Source organism: Macrobrachium rosenbergii, chromosome 25, assembly GCF_040412425.1.
Source record: "Macrobrachium rosenbergii isolate ZJJX-2024 chromosome 25, ASM4041242v1, whole genome shotgun sequence".
In the NCBI taxonomy this organism is placed as follows: Eukaryota; Metazoa; Arthropoda; class Malacostraca; order Decapoda; family Palaemonidae; genus Macrobrachium; species Macrobrachium rosenbergii.
Window position 1 is genome coordinate 10353476 of NC_089765.1, and position 27694 is coordinate 10381169.

The 27694-nt window shown below is 36.0% G+C and overlaps 2 protein-coding genes across 2 annotated transcripts in view; one reads left to right on the forward strand and one right to left on the reverse strand.

Annotated features, from left to right (window-relative positions):
- Positions 1-7442, forward strand: part of LOC136852165 (UBX domain-containing protein 1-like) — a 32727-nt gene extending 25285 nt beyond the window's left edge. Inside the window, exons 7-9 of the mRNA XM_067126606.1 lie at positions 65-188; positions 1528-1717; positions 5070-7442. Coding sequence (XP_066982707.1) covers positions 65-188; positions 1528-1717; positions 5070-5107 — 352 coding nt within the window. The 3' untranslated portion in view covers positions 5108-7442. The remainder of the gene's footprint in view (positions 1-64; positions 189-1527; positions 1718-5069) is intronic.
- On the reverse strand, positions 6362-26019 carry LOC136852166 (coiled-coil domain-containing protein 174-like). Its single transcript, XM_067126607.1, has 12 exons — positions 25975-26019; positions 25282-25371; positions 23590-23792; positions 22411-22513; positions 20589-20719; positions 20023-20122; positions 11987-12163; positions 11635-11707; positions 10737-10861; positions 10398-10455; positions 6728-6870; positions 6362-6565 (listed from the first exon to the last, which is right to left on the reverse strand). The coding sequence occupies exons 1-12, from the start codon at positions 26017-26019 to the stop codon at positions 6362-6364; spliced, it is 1452 nt and encodes a 483-aa protein (XP_066982708.1).
- Positions 26020-27694: the final 1675 nt, after the last annotated feature.

Genomic DNA, 27694 nt, shown 5'->3' on the forward strand with positions numbered 1-27694 from the left:
GCGACAGATATGTATAACTTCATTTTCATTCTTTCCAGAATACAATAGAGATAAAAGACTGAAGAAGACGTGACAAGTTGGAGGACAAACTTGCCCGCCAGAAAGTAAAAGAGCAGATTGAGAGGGACCGACAAGCCAGAAAAGAAATGTTTCCTGACAAGACAGAGGCTGAAGCCAAGGCTCAGCCAGTATAAGACTGCTGCACCTTAAATCTGCTCAAAGAAAGAATACTAACAAGACTCCTTTAATTTACCACTCAGTGGATTCTGATGTTTGAATGCAAGTTATATTTATTGAAGAAAATTTTCCCCACACTAATACTAATTTTTTCTTTTTTCGTAAATTTTCTAGCTGCCAGTCCTTAGTATTTAGTAGCTTCTCCAGGAATCATTTAAAATAAGAGACTCCGTTTAATGAAGTGCACCCCTGCTTTTCTTACATTTGCCAGAAAGTGATATCATTTGTTTCTCTCTCTCGGATTCTTATGAAACTGTTAAACTACCATGATTTGAATCTTGAATCTTTGTTTCAACCAACCCCATCACTCGTTTAGTGAACATTCATTCTCTTCGAATGCCAAAGGAAAGAAGAAATTTGTGCAAGATATTATAAGAATTAATCAGACAGTCTATCCTAAAACTCAGTATTGAAATTATATTTATTGATGGTATGAGACTTTTTACGTTCATTCATATTTGTTTTTTAAGCACCCATGTTAGAACTTTCTTATCAGTTACTATCCATTGCAGGGGCCGTCGTTTTTCTCAAATATCTTTCAAACTGATTATTTGATCGAATAATTGGGAACGAGACCTCCGCTAATTTTGGTAATATAGTGCATTGTGAATGGTTTAGTTAGTCTTACTGTTGCCAAGCGCCGATATGCATTTGACGTCCGGCTATCCCCCTCCCCGCCTATGGGATTAGACATTTGCATAAATTAGTCCTGCTGCCTGATGTGTTTTACGCCCAGCTAACACCCATTTTGACAACTCACTATATTGCAAAAATTACGGGAGGTGTCTTGTACACTATAATCAAAGTACCATTCGATCAAATAATCAGTTTGAAAGATATATTTGAAAAAACGGTGACTTTCAGTCCTGAAATGGATAGTAAGTTATTAACAAATAGTTGACAGTTTTGTTGTGTAGACATTAGAGGACCATGAATGTGGTCTATATGAGTGATTAGTTTGGAGGAAATCAATGAGAATTAAGTATTTTGTACTTATAATAGAGTGTTCTGTTATTGAGTTTGTAACATTTTTACAAATGAGTGAGGGAAAATCCATAATGTCAGTTTGATGATTGTAGTTTTTGATGAATTATTTTTGCGAATATTTAAATGGAAATCATAAGATACATAAATTACAGTCTCAAATATGAACCAGATGAAGATAGTATCAATAGCTAACATAAAAAAGGATTTTAACAGGGGCCCTTTTTACAGAAAGAAAAGTGAATGAAAGTTAGGGCATAGTTATTGAGGTAATTAAGTGGACCTTCGTTTCTCAATTCTTTATAGATACGTCTACCCAGCGGAACCCCATTAGTACAGGAGTTCAAAGCAAAAGAGTCCCTGTCAGCTGTTCGTCTTTGGGTTGGCTTGAATCGCACTGATGGTTTGTCTGCTGATGCCCCTATTAAACTTTCAACAACATTCCCACGTAAGACATTCTCTGAGGATGATATGGATAAACCCTTAGATTTGTTAGGTAAGTTTCAGAGCTTTGATTTTTGTGAATTTGCAATTTTCACAAGAACATTCAGTCCTGTATATTTTATATATGTGCTTTTATGAGTATATTTTATATGTGCTTTTATGAGGTCGAGCTGGGTAATTTAGATCTACTTATGTCCAGTATTGGTGGGATACCAATAGCTGTTACTAAATTAGGATAAAGTACCATTCAGGGGAAAGCTAAACACTAACTTTCCTGTGCTGGTCTCTAATAGGTAGATGTATTTTGGGTTGAAATTTAGACATTTGTTTGAATCTCATCCCATGTTTCATCATAATTGCTTATAATCTTCAAATGATTGCCTATAACCATAAAACACCAGCTCTGGTATTTATATTATTGTTGAGTTGATCATTTTCTTTGCATACAGTGCCCACTCTAAATTTTTGGGTTTCAAATTCATGGGTTTGATTATTCATGTTACTTTTTATCAGTTGAGTATACCTTAGTTTAACCAGACCACTGAGCTGATTAACAGCTCTCCTAGGGCTGGCCAGAAGGATTAGACTAATTTTATGTGGCTAAGAACCAATTGGTTACCTAGCAACTGGACCTACAGCTTATTGTGGAATCCGAACCACATTATACCAAGAAATGAATTTCCATCACCAGAAATAAATTCCTCTAATCCTTCATTGGCCGGCCGGAGACTCGAACTCGGGCCTAGCAGAGTGCTAGCCGAGAACTCTACCGACTCGTCCAACAAGGAACTTACTCTTTATCAGTAATTGAATGGAAACGTGTTTGAGCTTTGCAGCTATCTGAGTAAACCTGCTTGTCTGATTTATTATAGAAACAAAACAAAAATTTAGCGAACCATCAGTGCTCATACATAACGTACTATTACTTTTTTAACATTAAAATAAAGAAAAACTTATAATACACAGCAGAAATTTCTCGCACACACACACTTGCAAACTGAAGATGACATTGTCCCCATTTGAGAAAAATGTAATAAAAGGTGAAGGTGGTTTAGTAAGTCAGAAGTGCCTAAAACATTATGCTATAATGCACTGTTTATCAAAATAAATCAGTTTTTTATGATCATTAATCACACAGATAAGGTTGGGAATATAAAGGAAACGAAAAATAAATGTATAATTTTTTATTTATTAACATAGTTACACTAATTTATTATTAAATATGAAGTTTTTACTTTATATTAGTTAATGAACGAACTTCATATTTGGGTGGTCACCAGATGTGCAGGATGTGTAACATGCTGCTAGCAGCCATCCCAGATGATTATGGGGCCTGGTTTAAATTAGCCCGTTGGGTTCAGGGGTTTGATAGGAGTGCAGGTGGAAAGGGATACATCTTTCCAGCAGAACTCTGGCTACCAGTGTTCCCTCTCTACCCCAAGTATATTTCATGTTCAGGCAAACATGTCAAAACATCAGAACATGATCATCCTATATGGAGAATTGAGTAATGGAGAAGTATTGGGCCAAGCCACTAAGGCCCAGGGGCACTGGCCTCTTTTTCTTGCATGAGGAGGAGGAGCTGAATTCAGGCTCTTCCATACAACAAATTAATGTTGAAGAGGACCCAAATGATGACCCCCCTTCCTTCATCAGAGCTTCCTGTTTCTCTTGTGATTCCTATTCCATCGCCTGGGACTCCTTCTCACCCAGGTGGCGGCAATCCAACTGCCTTGGCCCAACCTGCTTTGCCAGATGTTTCTTATAAGGAGATACATGGGCAGAGTTTAAGAAGGGGATCCAAGAGGGGATCTGACAAAGTACCAAAGAATTCCTTGGTAATGAGTGGCACCGTATTCAGGAACTTATAAGAGACCCCCATCAGGAATTCAGGGCTGCTGATTTGGACAGTTTTACGAAGACAGTTTCAGCCTCTAGGAGAGAGGCTAAAAATTCCCTGAAGAATGCTTACATGGAGTTGGGTACTCTAGCTGAGAAAGTAAGGTCTTGGGTCAAGCCACTAAAAACCCGAGGCCGATAGGAAGTTGAGTCAGCCCCATAAATTCTCATTAGGATTAGATCTTGACTCCGAGAGGGATGTCCTCTGGCCAGTCATTCTGAGCCAAGAACAAGGACCTGTTGAAGAGGAACTCCCTTAGTCTCTGCGAATTTAGTATTGTTGTGCAGATAAAAATTGTGCCTGGTTCTTGTCACTCCGGGTTTATCTAGATGCTACAGCTAATATCCCAGATGGTTCATTTTTCATGCTCCCTACCATGAATTATGAAGACTGACCCATGCTCTTTCCTGAAGTTGTAAGATGTCCCGAAGGTGGGCACCGCACTGGCTTCCTTTGGAAACAACTTATTTTGTAGAATTATCAGAGTTTAGGTATGGCCATCAGACAGTATTCCTCGAATAGTACTGTCTTGAGATGAAGGAGGTTTGACTAGCACTGTCAGTAGGTGTTACAGTAAGTCCCTGTCCTGTAGGTTGCTTAGCTGAAAGCAAAGGGACCTTCTAATGCCATGATACATATGAGATATTCCTGGGATGGAGCGGTCTCATCCTGACCTGGTCAGGTGTGTCACTTCATTATCATAAGGTTAACACACCTACAGGTTCTTGATCCCTCTTTTATTTGCTGGTAATTCCACACAGGAACGCTCATAAAAGAGAGGCGATCCTTCATAGCTTTGATGCCAGGGTTCTGCTGAGAATTGTGGGGCAACCAGAAAATCTGGCACTGTAAATCAGTTCTTGTTGTGGCCTAAAATATGGTTTTAAAGAATCTCCTATTTATTCTGAAATTGCAAATAGACTCTGTCATTGTCTTCATGTGTGTAATGCAATAAGTATGCAAAATATGCTTTAAAGATTGGTGCACACACATATGTAATCCAAAGGCTTGAATATCATCGTCAGAGAATTACGATTAAGCGTTTTAATAACATGTTTATCTATTTAATGAGATTCCCATTTGATCATTTGCATGCACAGGACTGTAATGAACTCTATTTTACCTCTCTGTTGCTGATCACTGTCATGTAAACATTTCTTTTTGCAGTTCATCCTCCTCAGTATCCAACTTACTCTACATCTTGTCATGTTTTTATCCATCATTCAAATACAAATCACTTGGGCAAGTTGAATTTGTCTAGAATTTGGCTTTCATTCTCAGTAATGCTTGCTTTTATCTAGTTATTTTAGAAGCTAGGTTTGTTGTTCACTATTTGATTTATACTTTAGATTATCATAATGTGGATGAATTCAGAAAAAAATTTTTTATATAAATTTTCGTTCGATTTTTTCCTCAATAATTATTCTCATTGTTTTTTTTTCAATTATTATATATATATATATATAATGATCTGAAAAAATCACTAAATTATTTTGTATTTCAGGTTTGGTGCCTTCTGCTGTGTTAATGATCACCAATTGATAATACTGCAGGTTGTAGGCTGCATAACTTGACTCGGTTATGTCAGTTTTAGACGTTTTTCATATTTTTTGTCGAAAGGACATTAAATTTTTTATTTACACAATTTGGAGAACTTGCCTGTTTTGTATCAAATTCTCCATAATGGATTCCTTAAGGTGAAAATCTTAGTTTCACACTTATAAAGAGGTGGGATAATTAATTTTCTCATTGTTATGACTTAAATGTATGTTTTTATATGCATTGCCTCTGCTAATTTTTCAGAAGTTAAAATACTTTGTTAATTTCACCTCTCAAGTGCTTGTGTAAATTAAGCTTTATTGAGCCATTTCCCTCAAAGTGTAATTAAATATTAAATAAAAAAAATGGTTCGTACCCTAGTGATTTTTCTTTCAGATGTAAATAATGCTTTGTTGATGTATTAGTAATTGTGTATTCATCTTTGATGATGGATTCCTAATAATTGAATTTGGTCACATCACCTGCATTTTCATGGAATAAGATAAGTATAGAAGGCTTCTGGGGATAAATGAATTGCATGCAAGGTTCTGGATGTTAGTGATGCCTTGTCTACCAACATTAATAACAACAGTGTTGACAGGTGGATGTGTTTGCCATCATTGCTTGTACTTGTGTAATCACAGTTATTGATATTAGATCTACAAGAGGTCTGTTGAGGAGAACTGTTTTATCTGGTGATAATACTATGGGAGTTGAGGTGTCAGATAGCAAAGTTGTAAGGCCTAATGAGGTCTCCAATGATACTTTTGAGTGTCAGCTTACCATATTCCCTTATTGGCACTAGACTGGGACTACCTACAAATTCTGTTAAAAGTGCAATTTGTGCTGTAATGTATTGGCAAAATCATAACTTGTATGAGTGTAAAATACTATTGTGCAGTATTTGTGTATACACTCAGTGCAAATTCAAAATAATACAACAGGTATTGTACACAGGAATAGGTATCTAGAATGAAGTTGGTCAGTACTGTACAGAGATAATTAATAACAGAACAGAGAGAAATGGCCATTGAAGGGTATGCTTCAAAAGAAACTTCATTGTTGTCCAGTGAAATTCTGAAATGGAGGTCCATTATTGAGGTGCTATTGTTAATGAATTGAAATTCATTAACTTTATTTGTAGAGTAATGAAAGACCTTTTCATGCCAATACTGGTAATATTTCCAATCAATAATAAGCTAATGTAATTTTTTATGCTTTATTAGTTTTACATATGTTTTACATATAAAATTAAGTTCAGATATCAGTCATTTTCCTTAAATTAGATAAACCTTTGGCAACAGCTTCTTCCGTTGACTTATAATTAGGTTTAAAACGCTTCTTGTGACTGGATGAAGATGGTCCATAGTATTCATAAGTTGATGGAGGGGCAAACTCACTCTTTCTCTCTTCCCTTTTCATGCCCTCTTTTTCGAAATCTTCACTTGTCGAAGCTTTTGTCTGGAAATTATGATAATTGTTGCCTTTATTTTTTTTGTTGTAGCTGTACACAGGAGGTGCAAATTCCTCAACCCTTTGTTTTCGTTGACGGTTTACCCATTCCTCCTGTGACAAGATATATGATCTTCCAGCTTCTGGATTCACCATATCCCATTCCCTCACCTTGTGTTTTTTTACACCAAGATGGTTGTCTTCTTTTTCATTATTAGATGCCACCTTGTCTTGTGGGCTAGAAGAAACAGGTGGTTCGAGTGTGTCGTCATCATCATCATCTGATGCTGGTGGAGTTTTCAGCCTATCATCATCTGCAAGAGTTACAAAAGTAATTTAGATCTACGGGAGAAATACTTGAGGAAATTACATTAGTGAATCAGCAATTGAAAGTCCATATCCTTGATGTCTACATGAAAAATGGCTATTCACTGTACAATATGTGGTAAATTATAAGCTGTTTCACACCAACCATATTAACCATGTATTGCCCTACTGCACACTAGGAAATACCCAGTCACATATGTTTGTGTCAGTCAAGACCAAGAGGCCCTTTCAGCGCATGTCCAATGTTTCATGTGACACCCATATTATTTTCACTTTGTGCTTTTACCATTCGAGTCAACTTTGCTTCTCTTCCAAAGAATGCCATTATCAAGTTTATGCAGTGCCTTTATGTTTTCCATTCATCATTCCATTGTGTTCACTATCACTTATCACAGCCACTAAAGTATTTTGTTTCAATGTAAGTCCGGATAATTTTTTATAAGTGTACTCAGAAGCTGTCATCTGATGCCTTCCGTTTTGGTAACTGTATTCTGTTTACTTTCATTTCTTATTTTTGCATTTTATCTTTGGGAAAACTATTATACTACAGTCTCAGTTCTGGGAGTTTTTCCTTTTCCTTGGTGGGCTGGGTGATTTATGATTTGGTGGCAGTTTTTTGTAATGTCTATGGATATTGCTTTCAACAGTTTTTTGTAATGTCTATGGATATTGCTTTCAACAGTTTTTTGTAATGTCTATGGATATTGCTTTCAACAGTTTTTTGTAATGTCTATGGATATTGCTTTCAATGTTAATTTTGATTATCCAGACGTAAATTTTAGGTAAAATTGTTTTCTTGGGACACAATAACCAAAAATCTAAGTTATTTGTAATCTTGCGACTTTGCTTACGGGCCGCGCCGACCGTCAAATTTCAAGGAATTATCGAATTTTAGTTATTAACAGTTTTCAGCTTTTTGTTGTCTAAATATATCCTGAAGTGATAATGCTAAAAAAAAAATGTTTTAGATTACTTTATTGACAAATTTGTTCATCGAATGTATGGCACTGTGAACCACAAATTGTAAAAATACTTAAAAAAAGTCTATATGAATAATTCTGGATAGGATCAAGTAATTTATACACTGTTTTGGACTTATATTTGTAAATAAACATATCTTGAAACGTTACTTCTAAAAAAAATGTTTAGATCGGTTCATGGACAATTTTGTTCATCGCTTGTACAGCACTGTGAACGACAAATTGTAAAAAAATCCTCTGATGTAAAAAAATTTATACAAAAATAGTCACCCACTAAAATAGCCCATTCTCTCTAGCGGAAGCATCATAGAGAAAACAGGCTATAACGATATAGGGATAACTTGCTCAAGCTGTCCTGATTCCCTCAGGATTCCTGAAAGTCCAAATAACTTTTTTTGTTTTGCTGTTTTCTCAAAACTTACTTTTTTCAAAACTATTTGCTTATTTCTTCAAGAAGACTGAACCGCATTCAATGAAACTTTTACAGTGCAGTATAACTATACATCTTTATTTTGTCGTCGGGGAAAATCACTTTTCTGTGCAACTTTTACTTTTGCATATTTTTTTTTTAATGTCATGATTTTTTCAACTGCAAAACACATGAACTTGGAGGTCGAATTTCTTAATTTCCCATTGAAAGAATTTTCATTATTAGTTGTAGAATAAGTAGTAAAAATTTTAAGCAAATCCCTTCAATCATAAGGTAGAAACAGTCATTTACCCTTATAATGGGGCCTTATGGCGTAAGTGCTCCCCCTAAATTTGTGAATTACGAGTTTTTGTTTGATCCTGATCAGTGCGTTGTTACTTGAAATTTCTCCACCAGTGCACTGTAATTTAATGAGAGAAGGTCGGAGTGTATTTGCATGTTGCACCTATACTTTGGTTTTTTTTATCGAGGCACATTTGCACGAACGAGGTGCCAACAATGGAAAAGTTTCCTGCTAGCTGATTGGTTGCAAATATTTTGTCCGAATAGCATCATTGTTTCAAATAATTACAAGTAATGTGAATCGAACTTATTTACTAACCTAAATTTCTCCTCAGATATGTGTTTTGTCAATAAAATAATGTTAACTTGAATAGAGAGTTTATAAAGGATTGTGATGGTAAGTCTAAATTTAATAACAACACACGCCAAGTCAATGACAGGAGCTTGCTTTCGGATGCACGCTGCATAATTTTTACTTTTTACATATTTTAACACCAATTGGGGATAAAACTACACTGAGCATAAGAAAACATGTTATTGCAAACTTTCTTTGAATACAGAGTCTACTAAAACATGGAATTAATAAAACTACGCTATTATCGGAAACTTCCAGGGAGGTAAAAGGAACAGCCTGCGCGGCCTGGCGGGAAAAACTATCTGGTGATTGTCATTTGCAGCATTTTCCTGATTCATGTAAAATGTTGAAATCAGTGTTACGTTACTTGGATTACTTTAATATGGCTATCTGCAATGAAAAGTTTCTGTGCTTCTTTTGTAGGTGCACGCTAATAAAAATATATTTCAGACATTAACAACACTCTTTCATAAGTTACAGCAGACAATGCGAGATAAAAAATCTTTTTTTCTTATTTTGCGTTCTGTTCAGGACACATATAAGGTTAACGAGTTTCTGCAGATATTTTGATAAAAGAATACGTGACTGAGTAGAATATGTACTGTACATATATACATTTTAAGGATTAGCTGGATATATGCTCTCTACTGTCAAATACTGAGCGGGGATGGAAGGGAGGGGAGGGGTATCAGCGTTGTAACTCGGTGAAATTATGAATTCGTTTAATTATGATTTTTATGCAATTTATGGAACACTACAGTATCCTCTAACCGAAAAATGGTGCTTATTAATAGAATCTATACCCTTTCGACAAAATTAGCAAATCCTTTTCATACGGACTTACATCATAGGCCTTTCATAAACCTGGTTTAACTTATATCAAGCATCAGCTACTGTTTACTGTTACTCCTTACCTTAAAGAGTTAATGCAAATTTATTGCAATTGTCAAAAAAATGGGTGTAAGACACATAGACATAGGCTACCCTAGTTTGAAATCTCAGGCAAAATAATGCCATAATAAGGGAAGTACATTATTATTATGTAAAAGAAAAAAAGAGCGTCTTCATATTTATCATAATGATATAACAAAAAGGCTAGCAATAAAGCCTATAAAAGATGATATGTATCTGAAAAGGTTTCTTGCCCATCAACATTCGGGCTGGCATGTGGATACCATATGAATAATCTGCCCTCTTATCTAGGTAATTTTATCTAAATTTTATCTAATGCCACAGGCTCTTCCCTTTACCTCCCTGGAAGTTTTCACTAATGCGAGTTTTATTAATTCCATGTTTTTAGTAGACTCTGGTATTCAAAGAAAGTTTATAATAACATGTTTTTTCTTATGCTTAGTGTAGTTTATCCCAGTGTGTTAAAATTGTGAAAAGTAAAAAATGTTATGCAGCGTGCATCCGAAAAGCAAGCTCTGTCGTTGACTTAGGCATGTTATTAAATTTGAGACTTACCATCACAATCCTTTATAAACTCTTTATTCTTAACATTATTTATTGACAAAACATATATCTGTGGAGAAAATTAGGTTAGTAAATAAGTTTCTGATTCACATTACTTGTAATTATTTGAAAACAATGTTGCTATTCGGACAAAAATATTTGCAACCAATCAGCTAGCAGGAAACTTTTCCAGAGCTAAAAGGGCACCTACGATTAGGTGCAAATGCCTCTGATAAAAAAACCGAGTTTAGTGTTATGTTCTTACCATCTATTTTGATATGTTTTCTGCCATACTGAGCTACTTGTCAGGCCTGCCAGGGTGAGCTTGTGGTTTGTTATTATTGTCCTTACTGGACATGGATCCTCATCTGTATTTGTTGTATCAATGGTAACAGTGTTGTACTCCAAAGTCTTGTGCCCATGTTGCTTTGGACAAGTCTGTTCATGGATTTGCATTCTGTCTCCTCCAGTGCTATCTTCAAGAAAGAACTTGTTTTGAACAAGACTTCAACTGCCACACTATCCACTTGGAAAAGTTATGAGGTTATCATCTTGCTAAGAAAAGATTGAAGTAGGCTCTCTTTTGCACTGCTGCACAACTGCTCATGATTATTCACCAGCTGGCAGGAATTATGCATGCTCCCTGAGCATATGCATTGATTGTCCTATGAGTCCTCCTCAACTCCCGACAGGATTCCCGCTTTGCCTTCCTCATCCCTGCGTCTCTGCAATGATTTCGACTAGTTATTTAAGCAAAGTATGTCAAATTTAACGTTAATATTCGAATCTGGTTCAAGACATCATGGCCATTTATGATTTCTTATGGAAAGATTGCTAATACAATCCATCTCATATTAGGATACAAGCAGTTCCCCGGTTTACAGTGGGGGCTCAACGAACTAATGGCAGCCGATTCGAAATCGAGCTGAATCCACGGGAGTTCCCAGACCACAGAATGCCGTTTTAAGAGGTTGACTGTATTAACATCTTTATTAGGAGATAACCTAGTTAAAATAATGTTCTGTCATTTAATTACGTTAGGGGCTACTAGGTCACAACTAGACTAAAACCTGGATCATTCCTGCAAGATCCTGCCAAACCCCCTTCACCTCCCATTCAGATCTTTCAAGTTTTACTTTCCTCATAGTAAGCAATCAAATGTATATCATTGCAAAATAATTAATGCTGCCAGTTGCAAGGAAAAGGAAACTGAAACCAAAGTTAAACATGAAATGTGAGGCTCTTTCACCTTTCAGGACCTCAGGGACCATGTGACTGACACAGGGCTGTTGGACCAGTAGCCAAACCTCATTTCTTTGAATCTGAGAATGGAGCATCTAAGATTTGCAGAGAACCAAAAATTGGGCTAAATTATAAGTAAGGGTTTGTAATAAACAGACTTACTTAAGTAATAAGTAATACTTGCCACATTCTGGCAACAGAGCAAACTAATAGTTTCAACGGAAGTGAAAATCTTCCGTCAATCTTTAAAAAAATACCAAAACAGACATTTGGTGGCTGATGGAAATCTTACAATAGTCTTTGGGACACAAAAAGATAAGAACAGACCTTGATGGGTAATCCAAGTTTTAACCTCTTACGCTGGCGCACCTTTCTAAACCGCGGCCTTCAGAAGCTTTTGTCTTTGGCCTCTGGCTCTTCTTGGTGTGTTCTGATCTCGTGGCTCTTCGCATCTCTTTCAGCATATCCATCTGTGCTTTCCTTTCCTTCTCATCTGTCGAGAATTTCATATAACCTGTGCCATGTTGCCGGGCCTCCTGCAAATGAAAATATAAAATTGATAAAAATCATTGGAAAATTTCCTAAAGTGACAAATTAATATACATTAAATTGTACAAAATTACTTTTAGTATAAAGTATTAGCCAAAATTCTAAATTTTAAAACTACCTTACTAATTTCTATATAGTATATGAACAAAGTACATAATTCTCAACCTGCTATATAAGCAGACCATACAGAGCTGAAGGACACCCATACATGGGTATCATGACAGTGACTGCAGATAGCAGATACAAATTAGCCAACATATAATCAAAGGGAAACACTCTGCTTCTCTGATGCAGACAAAATCCAACATGTGGGGTTGTTTTGAAAATAATTAATTTCAAATGGTTTGCACTCACAACAATATGAATACTGTACTGCACAGACCAGCAAGTGGATGAGTTACCATACAATACAGTATTACCTCCAGTAATGCAAGACTACATAAAATTAAGGCAGTCCTGTTATTGGCGACCAGTTTTTTTACGGCGCTTGTTCGCGACAACGATAACTGGATTTTTGGCTAACATGCGCAATCCTAGGATCAAGCTATTATCGCCGATTTCCCGTTATCATCACACCGTTGGGAATGGAGCCCCAGCCAATAACTGGAGATTGCCTACAGTACTGTATGTTATTTAGCATGGTTTGGGATATTTTTTTATTATACACAATCTATTTTAGTTCAGTGTGGTGCTCTGTGTACTGTAATTAATTTTTTAGTCCGTGTATGTGTACATGTTTTATACTTACACATTACAAAAGCAATATGCATTAATGTGGCCCCACCCTCTCTTGCTTTCTCTCTGTGAGTATTTTATGACACTTTATTTAATAAAGTGATGTACTGTTACACACATTTTTAGTTTGTGCGTGTGTTTACATACACAGGCATTCCATTATGGTAAACTATACACTTAATGTGTGTTTGCTCACCTTTCTATCTCTATCCTTTAGTCAAAGAAGAATTTTTTATAGAGAATTTGGGGTTACTTATGTTGAAAAATAAACACAAAAATGTTTATAGTCTTTTTTATAATGACTGAATTTCCTGTATTTTACATTTCGTGTAAGTGTACGTGAGAATGAATTACCACCAATAGACTACATTTTTGGTATGGCTTGGCAATACAGTACTGTACTGTATGAATTTTTAGAAACAATTAATTTTGCAAACGCTCAATAAAATTTAATGCTACGCCAATTAATATTTTAAAATGAATGATAGTGGCAATTTGCTTGTCAGAAGAGGAAGGACTTCAGTCATCAAACCTGAAGAAGCTAAATATAACCATATCACTGATCTAACATTAATTCTCAAGGCTATGCAAATTTAATGATGTATTAGATTTTATTTAATCCATTAGGGTCTAAAAATTTAATGACTGTTAAACTAAAAAAAATGATTTATTCTAAATTTCTTTTAAGGCTATATTACAAAGCTTGATATTCACTGATTAAAAATTGTGCTGACACATATATACGCTCTAGGATTAGGTCATGTATGCTATTCATCAAATATCCAAAAGCCACACCCCGGGTAAAACCAATTCAAAGACATGACATTAGTGTACTTCAGTGTGACATTCTTTTTAAAATAAGTAACGCCACAATCCAACACTGGTCAATTTATTCGGACACTATTAGGTCATCATTCCACAAAACCTGCCACTACCCATGACAGATTTTATAAATGTTAAGTAACTGAGTTGTGGGTGCTTTATCAGCACCTTCAATTACTAATGCACTTGTGTAGGAGGATCTGATGCATATCACTCTGAGGGAGTGGCATGCCTGTGCACCTCACACGGTGCACTGTAGGCACTACTTGAGACTCTTGCAGCATCCTGTGCCTAACTGCAACCTCTTTCACCCCATTTACTGTACCTCCGTTCACATTCTCTGTCTTATTTATATCTTATATTCCCTATCAGTTGTTTCATGCAAATGCAAGATTTTCCTCCTATTATACCTTTTCAAACCTTTCCACTCTCAATTTCCCTTCAGTGCTGGAATGATCTCATAGGTCCAGTGTTTGGTCTTTGGCCTAAATTCTATATTCCTTCCATCCTTCAATGTATTTCCAAAATCTGTACCAGTTCCATATTATTTGTAGAATGAAAACTTAACCTGTTGAGTCAAGATTTTAGGATAAACATTTGAAAGGTTCTAATTTCTAGAGTCACTGAAAACTATAAATTTCTGGGTGACTTATTTTAAATAATTATAACCTTTCCATCATATTGCCAAACAGCTCTGCTGTGAAAACTACAACATTACTGGGTAGAGGGACTGGCTGGTTTCATTGAACAATAGTGCTGAAAATCCTGCATAACTACTTTATCAGCTACTGAAAATTCCCAGTAGTGTAAGGGATATATGATATCTCATAAACAACTATGAAAACAACTAATCCTTACCATTATTATACATGACATCCTGGTAATGAATATCCTTTTTAAAAGCATTTATTTCTGCTTCTCGTTTCCACTTTTCCCGAGCTTTTCCCCGATTTCTCGGCCTGATATCAGCTGTTCTTCATGAGCAGCTTCACTTCTGTTTATTAGGAAAACATAAATTATTTAAAAACTTTCTACTGACATTAAGCATTCAGAATACAGAGAGGTACTTTTCACTGCAACTCGAAACAGACAAAAATAAATTCAATAAAAAACTTTTATACAAAAATTATAGTACATAGCTTCACTAACATAAGAATATAATATAGTATATTATAGATCTGGCATACTCTGACCAGGACCTCAAGAGAAAATTCAATATGGGGTAGCATTAAGGCAAACAGGCATGTTTATAAAAACCCTTCACTTTATGTGAATTCAATTAAATGTGCGGATCCTTTACTGACAGCTCAAAGGTAAGAAAAATTGAACAGCGGCTGTCTGCATATTTGGGCTGCCAAGTCAGCTTGGATTGGCAGAAAATATTGTTCCAAGTGCTGACTGCCAATCTGAATGCTACCGAAGTTGGAGGAGGGCAATTATCTCGTAAGTGAAGGGTTTATAAAACAAAAATAAATTTTGTTTGGAAATAGTAACTGTTTGGTACTAATAAGTCAAATAATTAAGTGTCTAAATAAAATTAGAATAAATAAATAATATAAAACAGAATAAATTAAACAATAAACAATGCGAGTAAAACAAAATCTCATTACTTTATGAATGGCTGAATAATTGCATTAGTCAGCAGAATCTTAAGGCTATCCAGAAATTAACCATCAGGGATTTAGAGCCAAAGAACAACTGAACAGATGACCATCAGGGATTTGGAGCCAAAGAACAACTGAGCAAATGTGACTAGGGATTCAGGACTTCTAGGTCAAAAAGGGTTGGTGAAATGGACTACCCTGTAGTCCTAATCTTATTAATAAATCTAAAGGCTTTACTCAAAGGGGCTGAATCAATAGTGGACAAAAGCATTTGCTCATACACAGCACTTAAAATTAGTCCCCCTACTGACTACCACCTCCCCCTTCTGCAAAGAAGTGATAATCTGGCCAGCACTACAAAAGGCTAATCAAGAAAGAAAAAAAGTCCCATAGTTAGGCAGTCTTCTGTGTAGGTGTATGAAACACTTAGTAGGTACTATGGAAGTCATCACAATTTAGGGTGTTTAAGAAGATTGTGGTGGTAATCTACCCTTTCCTGGGAAATTTCCAAAAGCACAGAATGGTCACCAGCAGTCCACTGAAATTATCACCAGCCACCCTTATCCTGCATGCACTCTTTGATTCCTGAATGCTGGAGGTCTTTCCTTACCAATGCCCTTTCGTCCCATCTAGCCACCCCCCATCTAGGTTTCCTTCTTCCTCCAAATATTCCTGAACTGTATACTTTTTTTTTTCACCAACCTATTATCCAGCACTGATTTAATTTCACCCAAACCACCACACACTGATCCATTTCTTTCACTAAATGCTAAATCTTTTACCACTCCCAAGAATCTACCTATTTTGCTCCTCTACTCTGTGATTCATTTCTCATCCTACCATTATGCAAAAATTTACTCATATTTACCTACAAAAATCTAACACTCCATTCTTTCACTGTCCATGCAAATGATCACTGCTTCGCCCCTTGTTCTGATAACCTAAAGTTTACTGTCAACTTCTAAAACTACAATTGCAAACTTTTTCAAACTCTTCCACTAGTCCTGCAGCTTCTTTTCTACCCTCTGCCTGTGTTGTATCATAAGCAAACATCAATCATTCTACATTCCACTGAAAAATCATTTTGTTAACATACAACCATATCTTCCTTGATTTCTCAAAATTACTGTATCCATGAAGATACTGAACTGCCATGGAAACGTAACTCGCCCTTATCTCAGACTTACTTTTACATTAACCCAGTTGGTTTCATCTACTTTAGTCAATTAAAACTTTAATCCTATTGTAAAAACTTAATCACTTTCAACAACATACCTTCTCTACTACATTGCCTTTCTTCAGCTGTCATAGGCTTTTTCTGTTCATAAATGCCACATAAAGCTTTTTCTCTTTGCTTTCAAACTTATTGATAATATTTCATAAAAAATCACACTACTCTTCCTCTATCAAACATTTTGTCTTGCTTTCTACATTGTGTCCTACCACGTATGTTCCTGGTATGCTGAGTAATGCAAGGATGTTATGCCCCCATAATTGTCACATTTACGTCTGTCAACTTTATTTTATACATTAGAACAATAATTCCTCTTCATCATTACTTCATTACCTTATGCTCATCCACAAATTAATTAAACACCTTAGTCAGCCAATGAATCACACTATCACTGGTGGCGTTTCATTTTTCATTCCTTCAACTCTTTTTAATTGTCCTCTTTACATCCTCAGCTATCAATTCCACAAGCATTCTCATCCTTGCCATAACCCTTTCCATTCTTGTATCACTCAGCTTTTTCTTTCCTCTCCTTTATGTTCCACAACAACCCAGGAATGCATTCACATCCCCACAGTCACATATTTTATTCTGAGGTTACTTTTGCTAACCTTTCTTAGCATTTACTTCTCAAAAAATGATTCTCTAAAAGTTCTTGTTCATTCTCTCCTTCTATTTTCTAATTTTTTTTGTAGGTTATTTCTTTTCTTTCAAATCTTCAGCTGAAAACCCTATGGACAGACAGAATCAACTCACTATCAAACCTAAGAGGGCTCACAAGGGAAATAAGCCTGCAGAGAAGGAGATGTTACAGGAAATGGTGATAAATAAATAACCATGAGAGAGAATATAAAACAAAAACAATAAGCCTGGATTCAAAATGTCACCGGAAAGCAAGAATAATTTGTTCTAGTTTGAATACTTTTATCTTGTAGTCAAGATAAAACTCCTAACAAACTAAGTAGTATTAAACCTGATGTAAAAAACATCCCACTGTTTGTAAGCAGCAGCCTAGTGTTGCGAGCAAAAACAGCTATGTTGTGAGCAGCCTGCCTTAAAACAGCTATGTCAGGTAAAGAATAGTGTGAGGATGTTTGTCATTGCTGTACATTTTATGCAAAAAATATGATGAAATTTCTCCTATGTCTCTGCACAAGCCATCATTAAGGGATTGGCTAAATAAACTTGACAGAACATTCATTGACAATACTCCATCAATATTAACTCTGCATCAACTACATTCATTGACAGTATCAATTAGCTTTATATATTTAACAGGAATCCTTAGTAAGGCAAGACCTTCCATAATATTGGTCTGAGGATGCTGTCAAATGCCTTCTCATAATCAGCAAAAGCCATCGGAAGAGAAATTTTAAATTCCATACACTGCTGTATAACATCATCATAAATGTTTGATCAATGCATCTTTTGCCTTTCTACAACAAGCTTGTTCATCTCTGATCTATTTATTTACCAATAACTTTCTCTACTCTAATGAGATTAAGTATACAATACTCAATATTTTCATTAGAACCAAAATAAATGAGAATTAATTTGACTTAAACTTACTACAAACATTGGCCTTCCAAAAATTATTGCCAAATAGTTTTGCTACTGGGTCTTGTTTTACATAGGAGTCCTCATCCTTATTACAAACATACCAATCATTACGCATTACTGATTGACTTTCACTTTCAGCTCCCTTCTAGAAACTATGGTAAAAAAGACATTTCCATTCCAATTTCTTCTTGGAGCAAGTTCCTTTCTCAAATTACTCTTCAATGCTTTTTCAAAGATCATTCATCTTACCTGAACAAGGATCGTCTTAAAGGTAAACCTTGGATCTTAATGTAGAGTATGATATTCATCTTCAATGAACTGTACTGTGCACATATGATGCCTTATACTTTGGTTAACTTCATTATTTCCACAGGCAATGGAAAAGAAATTGACAGAAAAAATCATCACTACATCAGATAGAAAACTGACATGTAATGCCAGCAGCAATAGCTGACATTCATATGTAGAAATCGACAGAACAAGTAACAGGAAATTGGTTTCAGTCACTGGGACTTTGCGAGTCTTGTCTGTCCCAGAGCCAAAACCTTGAAGTTCATGTTTATGCTATGATATTCATTCTGGTGCCATTTTAAAGCAGAATATTTGCCCTTTATTGCAATATGCTGGGAAAAAATAAAATAAAAAGTCACAATCTGCGTTAATTGGAGAATCAAAGCATCGTACAGGATCCAATGGGTTATGAGTGCTTCCTACCCAATATTAACCGTTTCAGAAAAATAAAGAATAACAAACATACGAGAGCACTTGCCTGAACACTCACACCTCAGTGCATTTTAGAAAATATAATAATTTTCATGATAAATTTAATTATTTGGATACTTACCTACTGTTAAAGTTAGCTTTATCTTCACGCTGTTTGGTGCGATCGGCATTTAAAAAAAATCAGGACTTTCACTGTAGTCATCTGTTTTCCCACCAGATGGTGCTGGAATGTTTATGTTCTTGTCATATTTCTTCATTTTAGCAGTTCATTTCCTTCGAAGTAGTCCCTTTCAGAAGCCACACACTTTATCCAGTGCTGTTTCCACTGATGGAAGCATTCCTGGAACTCGTTTTCTGGGATTTGATTTTTGGGAAGAAGAAAAAGTCGCAAGGGGCGAGATCTGGGGAATATGGTGGCTGTTGGACCTGGGGGGATGTTGTGCTTGGCCAAAAACTGCTACACAAGCTGCGCTGAATGGGCAAGTGGCTTGTCATGGTGCACTGCACTCACCAGATGCTTGCAATTCTGGCCTTTTCTGACGAATAGCACCCCATAAATGCCGCAACACATCACAGTAGTACTCCTTGTTTACTGTCTGACCAGGTGGAGCATACTCATGATGAACAATTCCCTTGTAGTCGAAGAAAACGATGTTTTTCTCAGTTCTGCTGGGTGTGGGTCTCCCACAATGTTCGTCATTATCGACATTTTGTTGGCCACCTTGAAAACGTCTGAACCACAAATACACTCGTGTGCAGCTCATACACTAGTCTCCATACACTTTTTGCAACTTTGCATACATCTGTGAGCAGGTTTTTGGCAAAATTTGATACAGATTCTCTGCTCAACTTTCTCCATCATAGTCAATGCAACGACCACAAACTATACAAGTTCCTTCCAAGCAATGCTGAAAAAAGCAGAAGTGAGCTAGGAAGCTAAAAACAGTGTGCATGCACTGTTGGGGTCAAGGTCTACCTGTGCTAGGTGGCCCCATTCTGCATATTTTAGCTCCTTGACTATAGCAACAGTCCCGATATGTTATGATCACACCTCGTATTTATGTAAAGTTCTGGTTTGTAATTCCATTTATTTATAGCATTTTTGGTCTTATATCAAAAGATATAATTCAGTTGCCCTCTCATACATTATTCAATTAATTATAATACTTACTTCGTCTTCTCCTAGCAAATTTTTGTCTTGCTCTACCATGGTGGGCAAATCCTTCCTCATGCACTCTCGTGTCCTACCCAATACATCAGTGTACTCAACCCTGGAATATTTATAAACTATTGTTTGTTTCATCACTAACCAATTACTCCACAACAGCCTCAATGTGTGTCACGAAACTCTTCCAAGCACTCTACAGAAGAAGAGTCTCCCTTTCCACATGGAAGAATATGCATCCAGGTTACACAGCACCCCTGGCGGTTGGTTTGGTTATACTGTACTATGTGTCTAGCATTCCATCCACCTCTTGCAATCCTGCATCCATAATTTTTTGCTTTACTAATCTAATTTTCATATTTGCCATCTTAAAAATTTAAGATACACTAATTACATAATAAATTAAAAAGTAAATCTAAATATACAAAAATAAAAAGAAACATGCAAATAAAAATAATCATATCCCTGAATCTTCCTAATAAAACGGTCTTTTGTGGTTTTGTGGATAATCTCTTTTTGTTATTACTCAATATTGTGCCATTACAAAACTCAAATTCTATTAACTGACTTACCATTCTTCATCCTTTCCTTTTGGTTTATAATCTTCTGGGTTCAGCTCTTCCCATTCCTGTTGCTCAGCTTTTATCTTTTCCTCAGTCTCCCGAATTCTTTTTCTTTCCTTTACTTCATCTACAATTTTCCTCTTAGCATGGGGAAAAAATTAAAAGCTTCAATTACATTATTAACTTTAAAGATTAACTTGCATATTGTAAAGCATAATTCTTGTTTAACAGGTAACCTTAACTCAACAAGCCTACAAAGATGGAGTACTTCACTACAAATTTTTAAAGTAATTTGCATCTTTCCTAACATACAAACCTGAGAGTCTTTAACATTTAAACAAGGTGGTTAACCACCGATGGTAGGGGTGGGGAGTCTTGCCCACCCAGTCGGTAAGCATTCACTTTGCCTTTCGGCCCAGGTAGCAGAAAGAGGGGTGGCATGAGGTGGGCCATTTATGTAAAGTCCTTCGGGTTTGTATGTCAGGAAAAATACAAATTACTTAAAAAATTTGTAGTTTGTTCCTACACAAATACAAACCTTTGTTCTTTACATATGGATGTAATAACTGGACACAACAACTGGAGCCCTGTTATGTTGACAGTTTGCTGCATACTTATACACATATTCTACTTTATTTTGTTCAAAAAGAAGAGCAGCTAATGCCATTATGCATCAAGAATAGTATTATGTTTTCTTTTTTGCATTTCTTATAATGTTATAGTCTGTATACATTTTTTGGTAAGTGCACACTAGTCAATGAATGAGAGGCAAGTTTGAATTATTTTTCAAGTTTAGCTCTCATTTTATGTTTTAGGACTAGATTGCCTTGAGTATGGGTTAGATTAATTGAGTATGGTTTGCTCTTTCCTGTATTTGTCTAACTGCTTATCACTTTTCTGCTTTGGACTGATTGACCAGTTTTGGCGTTGGAATTAATTGACTGGCAGTGCATACTTGTACAGGCAGTCCCCGGTTTACGACAGGGGTTCCGTTTTTACGCCGCGTCGTAAACCAAAAAAATCGTTGTAAACTGAAAAATTTTCAAAATCGTCAAAATCCTAAGAAAAATCTTACTTTTAATGCTTTGGTGTACTGAAAACGATGTAAACTGCATTTTTATTGATTTTTTCAAAAAAACCTCCAAATTTTGATTATTCTGCCATTTGGGGAGCCATATTTCTTCCGCCGATCGGGCATACAATATGTCAAAATCCTGGAACACATTAAGTAAAACCAGGAAATAATTTCTGATAAATATATTTGAAAAGCGTTGTAACCTTGGAACATCGTAAGCTGGACCCGTTGTAAACCAGGGACTGCCTGTATATGATTTCCTTTATTTCTCGTATACATATTATTGGCATATCCCAATCAATCAAGATTTTCCTTCCTAAACCAGCACGGTCCAAATCATGTATAAATCTCAGCTAATGAAAATCAAGGAAATTCACTAAAATAATCATTGCTTAAGTGAAATACTCATAATTACACAAGAAAATGCAAGAGAAGTAAAAAGACATGAGACACAAAGTCAATTTTCTGGGGAATTCAAGACCATAGTGAATTGGTTCTCAGATACAAAAGAACAACTGTTTCTACTCTGAGAACCTGGGATCCAGCCAGCTATAATATACAGTACTGCATTATTGCCTGACTCCCATTTTCTTATTTTCTTTTGGAAGGGACTGAATTGTCTTGGATGATTTTGTGGCAACAATGGGGCTATTTATTAGTACTTTAAAAGGCTTTCTGGGAGACAGATCAACACATACAGTGTCACACTTAATCTTAAAGACATAAACACAAATGCAGGACCAATACGAAGCTTACCTGAAAATTAACTAAATATTTTTCATTAAGCTCATCATCTTCCAGCGCCTCAGTGCCACCATGCAGCTTCTCATATAGTTGTGCCTTCTTTTCTAACATAGACCTGATGACGAAACTTTTAATTTTAGAAGTGGATAATATGAACATTAAAGAAAAGACAAAATTTATATTTTAATGCAATCCTATCAATTTGCTATTGCCTAATCTTGCAATCAGCAGTCCCTGCAGACACACTTCATTAGAAAAGGAGCCCAATCAACTGGTTAGGTGTGCACAAACAACATCTTCTCTGGTGCTACTTCACTCTATTTCAGTCATTCTCTTCATTGGCTAAACTTAACAGGAAACAATGGGTCAGGAGAAAGTCAATTACCAATAAACTGACAGATTTGGATGAAAAAAAAAATCTCTTATTATTTTTAAAAGTTTGTTTTAAAGCAACCTATCAATTTACTATTGACTGACCAGCTATTTTAGATGGGAAGTGAATAAATTATGGCGCTGTAGTCAACAGCCTTCAGAGTACGTGAATAAGTACACAGATAGTCTTTGTATTAGCAGGGGGTCTTGAATTGGACTGTTACCTTGCAGTAGTACTGACAACCTTAAGGGCTAGTGTTTCCATGTAAGATCATCTCACACTGAAGATACCTTCAGACTGCAAGTCTAAATCTACCACTTTCAGACAAAACCTTATATGCTGAATTTTAGAACCTACATCTAATACAGGAAATGTGAGAAGTTAGGAAAATTTCATGTGTGGTGGCACATTCCTTAAATATACTTTTCATAAAGTTCTGAAGTCCTGTAATAAATCCAGCTTCTCAGCCTTTTTAATCTACCATTCCAACTACTAGAGAAACATCACTTTAATCGCGCACTATCTATACACCTGTCACAGCTTCTGAAAATTTGGTGAGAGACTGCCAAGAGTAATGAAAATATACATCCAATCTACACATCAATTATCCAAGTCATTCCTGAAAACCAAGTAACATCAAGTGTCACGGACTTCCCTTTCAACCTTCTGTTTATAAATACTGATTTTCTGTTCTACAGTTTAATGTCCTATACATGCACAACTGCAGAGTTTAATGTATAGTATAGTATAGTAAAGATATATTAAACAATGCTAAAAGTTCGGTATGGAATACTGTACAAACTGTTACTATAACGTACCTGACTTTTTCATCGCTTTGAGCCTCTTCTTTTTCTTGCAGTTTGTCTTTGATATCTCTAATTGCAACACCTGCATTGTGGTAATTAAATGAATTTGACTTGCTGGGTTTTTGGTCCTTTTTTCTGGTTGACCCCTTTTGAACAGCTCCATGTTTACTAGCCTCTACACGCTTCTTGTGTAGTTCTGCCCGTAACCCGACAAGCTGGAAAAATACAGTGTGTATTCCACGATATCATTATTATTATGGTTAAAGCATTCTCAATCACCAATACAATTATGCTTAATAAAATTGAACTCCATACTAAGATTATGTTGGCTTATATCACCTTTCTTTTTGAGCAGCCGAAATTACTCTATGAACAGGTTACAAGTAGTATTCTATTACTAAAAGATATACATACAACTTCCATTAAGAAATTTCACACTGCTCAAACTGTTGTGTATGCAACAACTATCAGTCTCAAATAGTCAATGAGGAGGTATATTTTCACAAACAGTAGAATTTAAGACTTTCCCTAAGATTAGACAAACCTCAGAGACCTTTCTTTGACACCTTCAAATTACAGATATTATTTTACAGAGAATTTCGTTTTTCCCTTTATAAAAATTTATGGCAACCAATTTTTCAAATATTACATACCAATGTCAACCAACTTTTCAAATATTACATACCAATGTCCAAACATATTTACCGTATGTTTATACCATTCTCTATCATATTTAGGAAAAAGTTAATTTTTTCCCATAACCAATAAATAAGGGTAAATTTTTAAAATTAAGCATTACAAGACTACAAGGCTATATTGTATGAGCTTTGGTTTTACCTGTCAGATGACAATATCTTGAAATAAAACAAAATGTCTACTTACATACAATTATACTCTGCTTTGAGTAACTCCTCTGTTTCTAGTCCCTAACTGTCAAGAAACTATTCAAACTGAAGTAATCACTACTTGAGACAAATATCTGTAGGTAAGAGTTATTTCAGCCTACGCATTTTGTTAGGAAGGCAGCCCTTTGTCACATAAATCACTTTCCCCTCTAACTTCCATGAAAGATCAATATATACAATTTAGGAGTAAAGTTCTTGAAGAAAAATTGAAAAATTGAAAAAAGTCTCTATATTTCATAGACATAAGGCATTACTTTAGAAATGCCTCTTCTCTGATTACAGCAAGACCCTGTCCAATTTCAAAACTACCTTATTAGTGGTGGCTACCTGCATAGTGAAAAAACAACGGTGGGAATAATGCATCTTATTTGCTGCTAGAGCACTTTCATTGTCTGCTTGCTCTACGGAAGAAAGTAAACATTATCGCTTCACAAATGCTAAGTAGCTGATAAGACAGAAACTAACTGTAGTCTCCAATGCTTTAAACCTGAGGCTTTCCTTATCCTTTGACTGGAATCTCCATTGAGTTGGGAAACTTGATAAGGTTGCTTGAATTACAACTCAGGTGGTTTCTTAAGAAGTTATCTTTTTCTTCTTCCTCCTAATTAAGGAAGAAAGAGCAGAAGAGGAGGAAGAGCTTGACAAAGAGGAGGAGCAGGAGGAAGAAGTGTGTTGCACTTCCTCAACAGTTCAGGAAACTGGTTGAGGCAGGGACTGCGGACGATGATGGTGCATGGCCTGTGTTTGATAACCCAAGGGAGACCTCCCACAAGAAAGATGGCTGCTATGAGTGTGTAACAGAATTCAGCTCCTTAATTGGAATGGGAACAGCAAAAGTAGCAGCAGATGCAAGATCTGTAGAGAAGACCTTAGCCAAATCTAAGTAGTCCTGGAATAATGCAAAAGATAGGCTGCCCAGAATACCAAGAGAAGGCCATATGCTCTGCAAGCACCTGAAAAAAGCTATAATCCTAAGAGCAGCTGATTAAGCAGCGGCAAGAGGTGTTGAGGCACAAGCACACATCGAGGCCTCACCTGAAGAGACCCCAGCATAAATGCCTGGCTTCTCACCAGAGGATAATGTGTGCTGGTCACCCACTTCAATTGCACATACCATCCTTGAACCGAGCCAGAGGAAAATGTGTACAATAGGCAAGGACAAGTACAGGGTTGGGGCAGTCTGGGGAAAAAGGAGCTGAAAAGATTTGGTGGAGTATCCCCTTCACACCCTGACTACCAGTGAATGGTTCTTGATTCCTCCTTCCAGCCCGAGAAGAACCCTAAAAGAGTTCAGAGGTCTGGTTAAACAAATCATTTATAACTAACTAACTCTTGATTCCTCCATTTTTTTGCCTTACTTCTTCCACTGCAAATAGGATCAGCTCGAACATTCTTTGCAAGGAAAATTAGGAATGCAGGTCTTAGCCCTGCAGAAAGAACTGGTAGGTGGGGCTCCACAAAAATCAAGGAAATAAAATGACCCCACACTTACCTTTCTTTCACACCTCCATTGTTCAGCTTTTACTGACACATCCATGTTTCACAAGAAAATAAACAACTATACATACAGTAAATACAAGTAAAGTTTCAACAAGTAGTCAGTAGGAACGAAGCACGATATCTATAATTAATGGCAGTTGAAGAAAAAGTGCTAATTTCCAGAAGATGGGTATTTACTATTCTTCCAGGCCCACTAAGTATCCCTTTCAACATATATTGCCTGACCTGTCAAAGCTCGTATTTTTAAATCTCAAATCAGCCATTAAGCCAGTAACTGTTTAGATAAGGTTCCTAATAAGTGAAATGTCATGCGTGTGGGTCTTCCAAAAATGCTTTTAATGGATACATCTGAACCACAACCTATGACCTTCCAGACTTATGGTAAGAAATATTATAATTCTATGTAAATCCACATTACAGGCTGTGCAAAAATTTATAAGGTCTTCTTGGTCAAGTTTAGGTTGAAGCCCCAATCAGGAAGGATCCAGCGCCTTGGCTAGGTTAGTTCAGGATGCAACCATGTATTCAATATTATGAGTTTTGGCACCATAAACCAGGTTTGACTGAGGTCTAGAGGAGGTGAAATCTGGGCCCAATAAGGGTCTGATGCTATAGGTTAGGTTAGGTTAGGATGGAACCCTGTCCCAATATCTGTCCTTATTGTCATTTACGTCCTACCTTTTCCATTTGTGCATTTGACATATTTATTTCTTGGTATGCTTTGTTCTTAAGTCACCTTAATATACTCAACATGAAAAGCATACTAAAATCTACTGCAAATTTTCTGTTAACAAGATATTTATCAATGAATATTGTTACCTACTTGGAATTTTATTAGTTCTTTGTTAATGTTTTGACATTCATTTTATAAGTTCTTTGTTAATGTTTTGACATTCACACAAGTGGGGATCCAATCACAGTTCTTTTGTCCGAATACATCGTAGGTGAGGATGACCGCTGTATTCTGAATGTCTTCCATTTTTATCTTGAAATGTGGGTATGTGAACAATGCTGAAAACTGACTGGTTCTTTTGTTCTAAGTTTCACCAATCAAGTGGGGTTATGGAATTCATGCCTTGCTTGAAAAACAGCTTCAGTTGTTAGTCGTAGGTCCTTTGGGACAGACATGTAACTTTTTTCCCTAGTTCATTTTGGCTGTCAACACAAAGTCGACTCGGAAGACGCTCAACCCCATTATACTAGCCTACTCCAAGTTCTGATTCTGATAAAGGTAAGGTTTATGTTAAAACTTTACTTTAGTTGTGTGGCCTGATTCCTGCCAGGGGGTCCGGGGGGGAGGGGGTGAGCTGCTGCGCCTCTCGCCCCTGGCCAGGTCAGGGCACGCGCCCCAGCCAGTTAGCTAGGTAAGATCTGACAGGTCAGACCTGGCTAGGATGAAAAGTAATGTCACCCTATTTATGTATGAAGAACTGTCCCGGTGGTCGACGACCAGTGAACAGCCTGCAACTAAAGCGCACTGAAGTAAAGTTTTACCATGTTTATACATATATATATATATAAATATATATTATATATATATATATATATTAAAATATATATATATATATATATATATATATATATACATATATATATATATATATATATATATATATACATATATATATATATATAAATATTATATAATATATACTGAAAATTTATATTAAAACGTATATATATATATATATATATATATATATATATATATA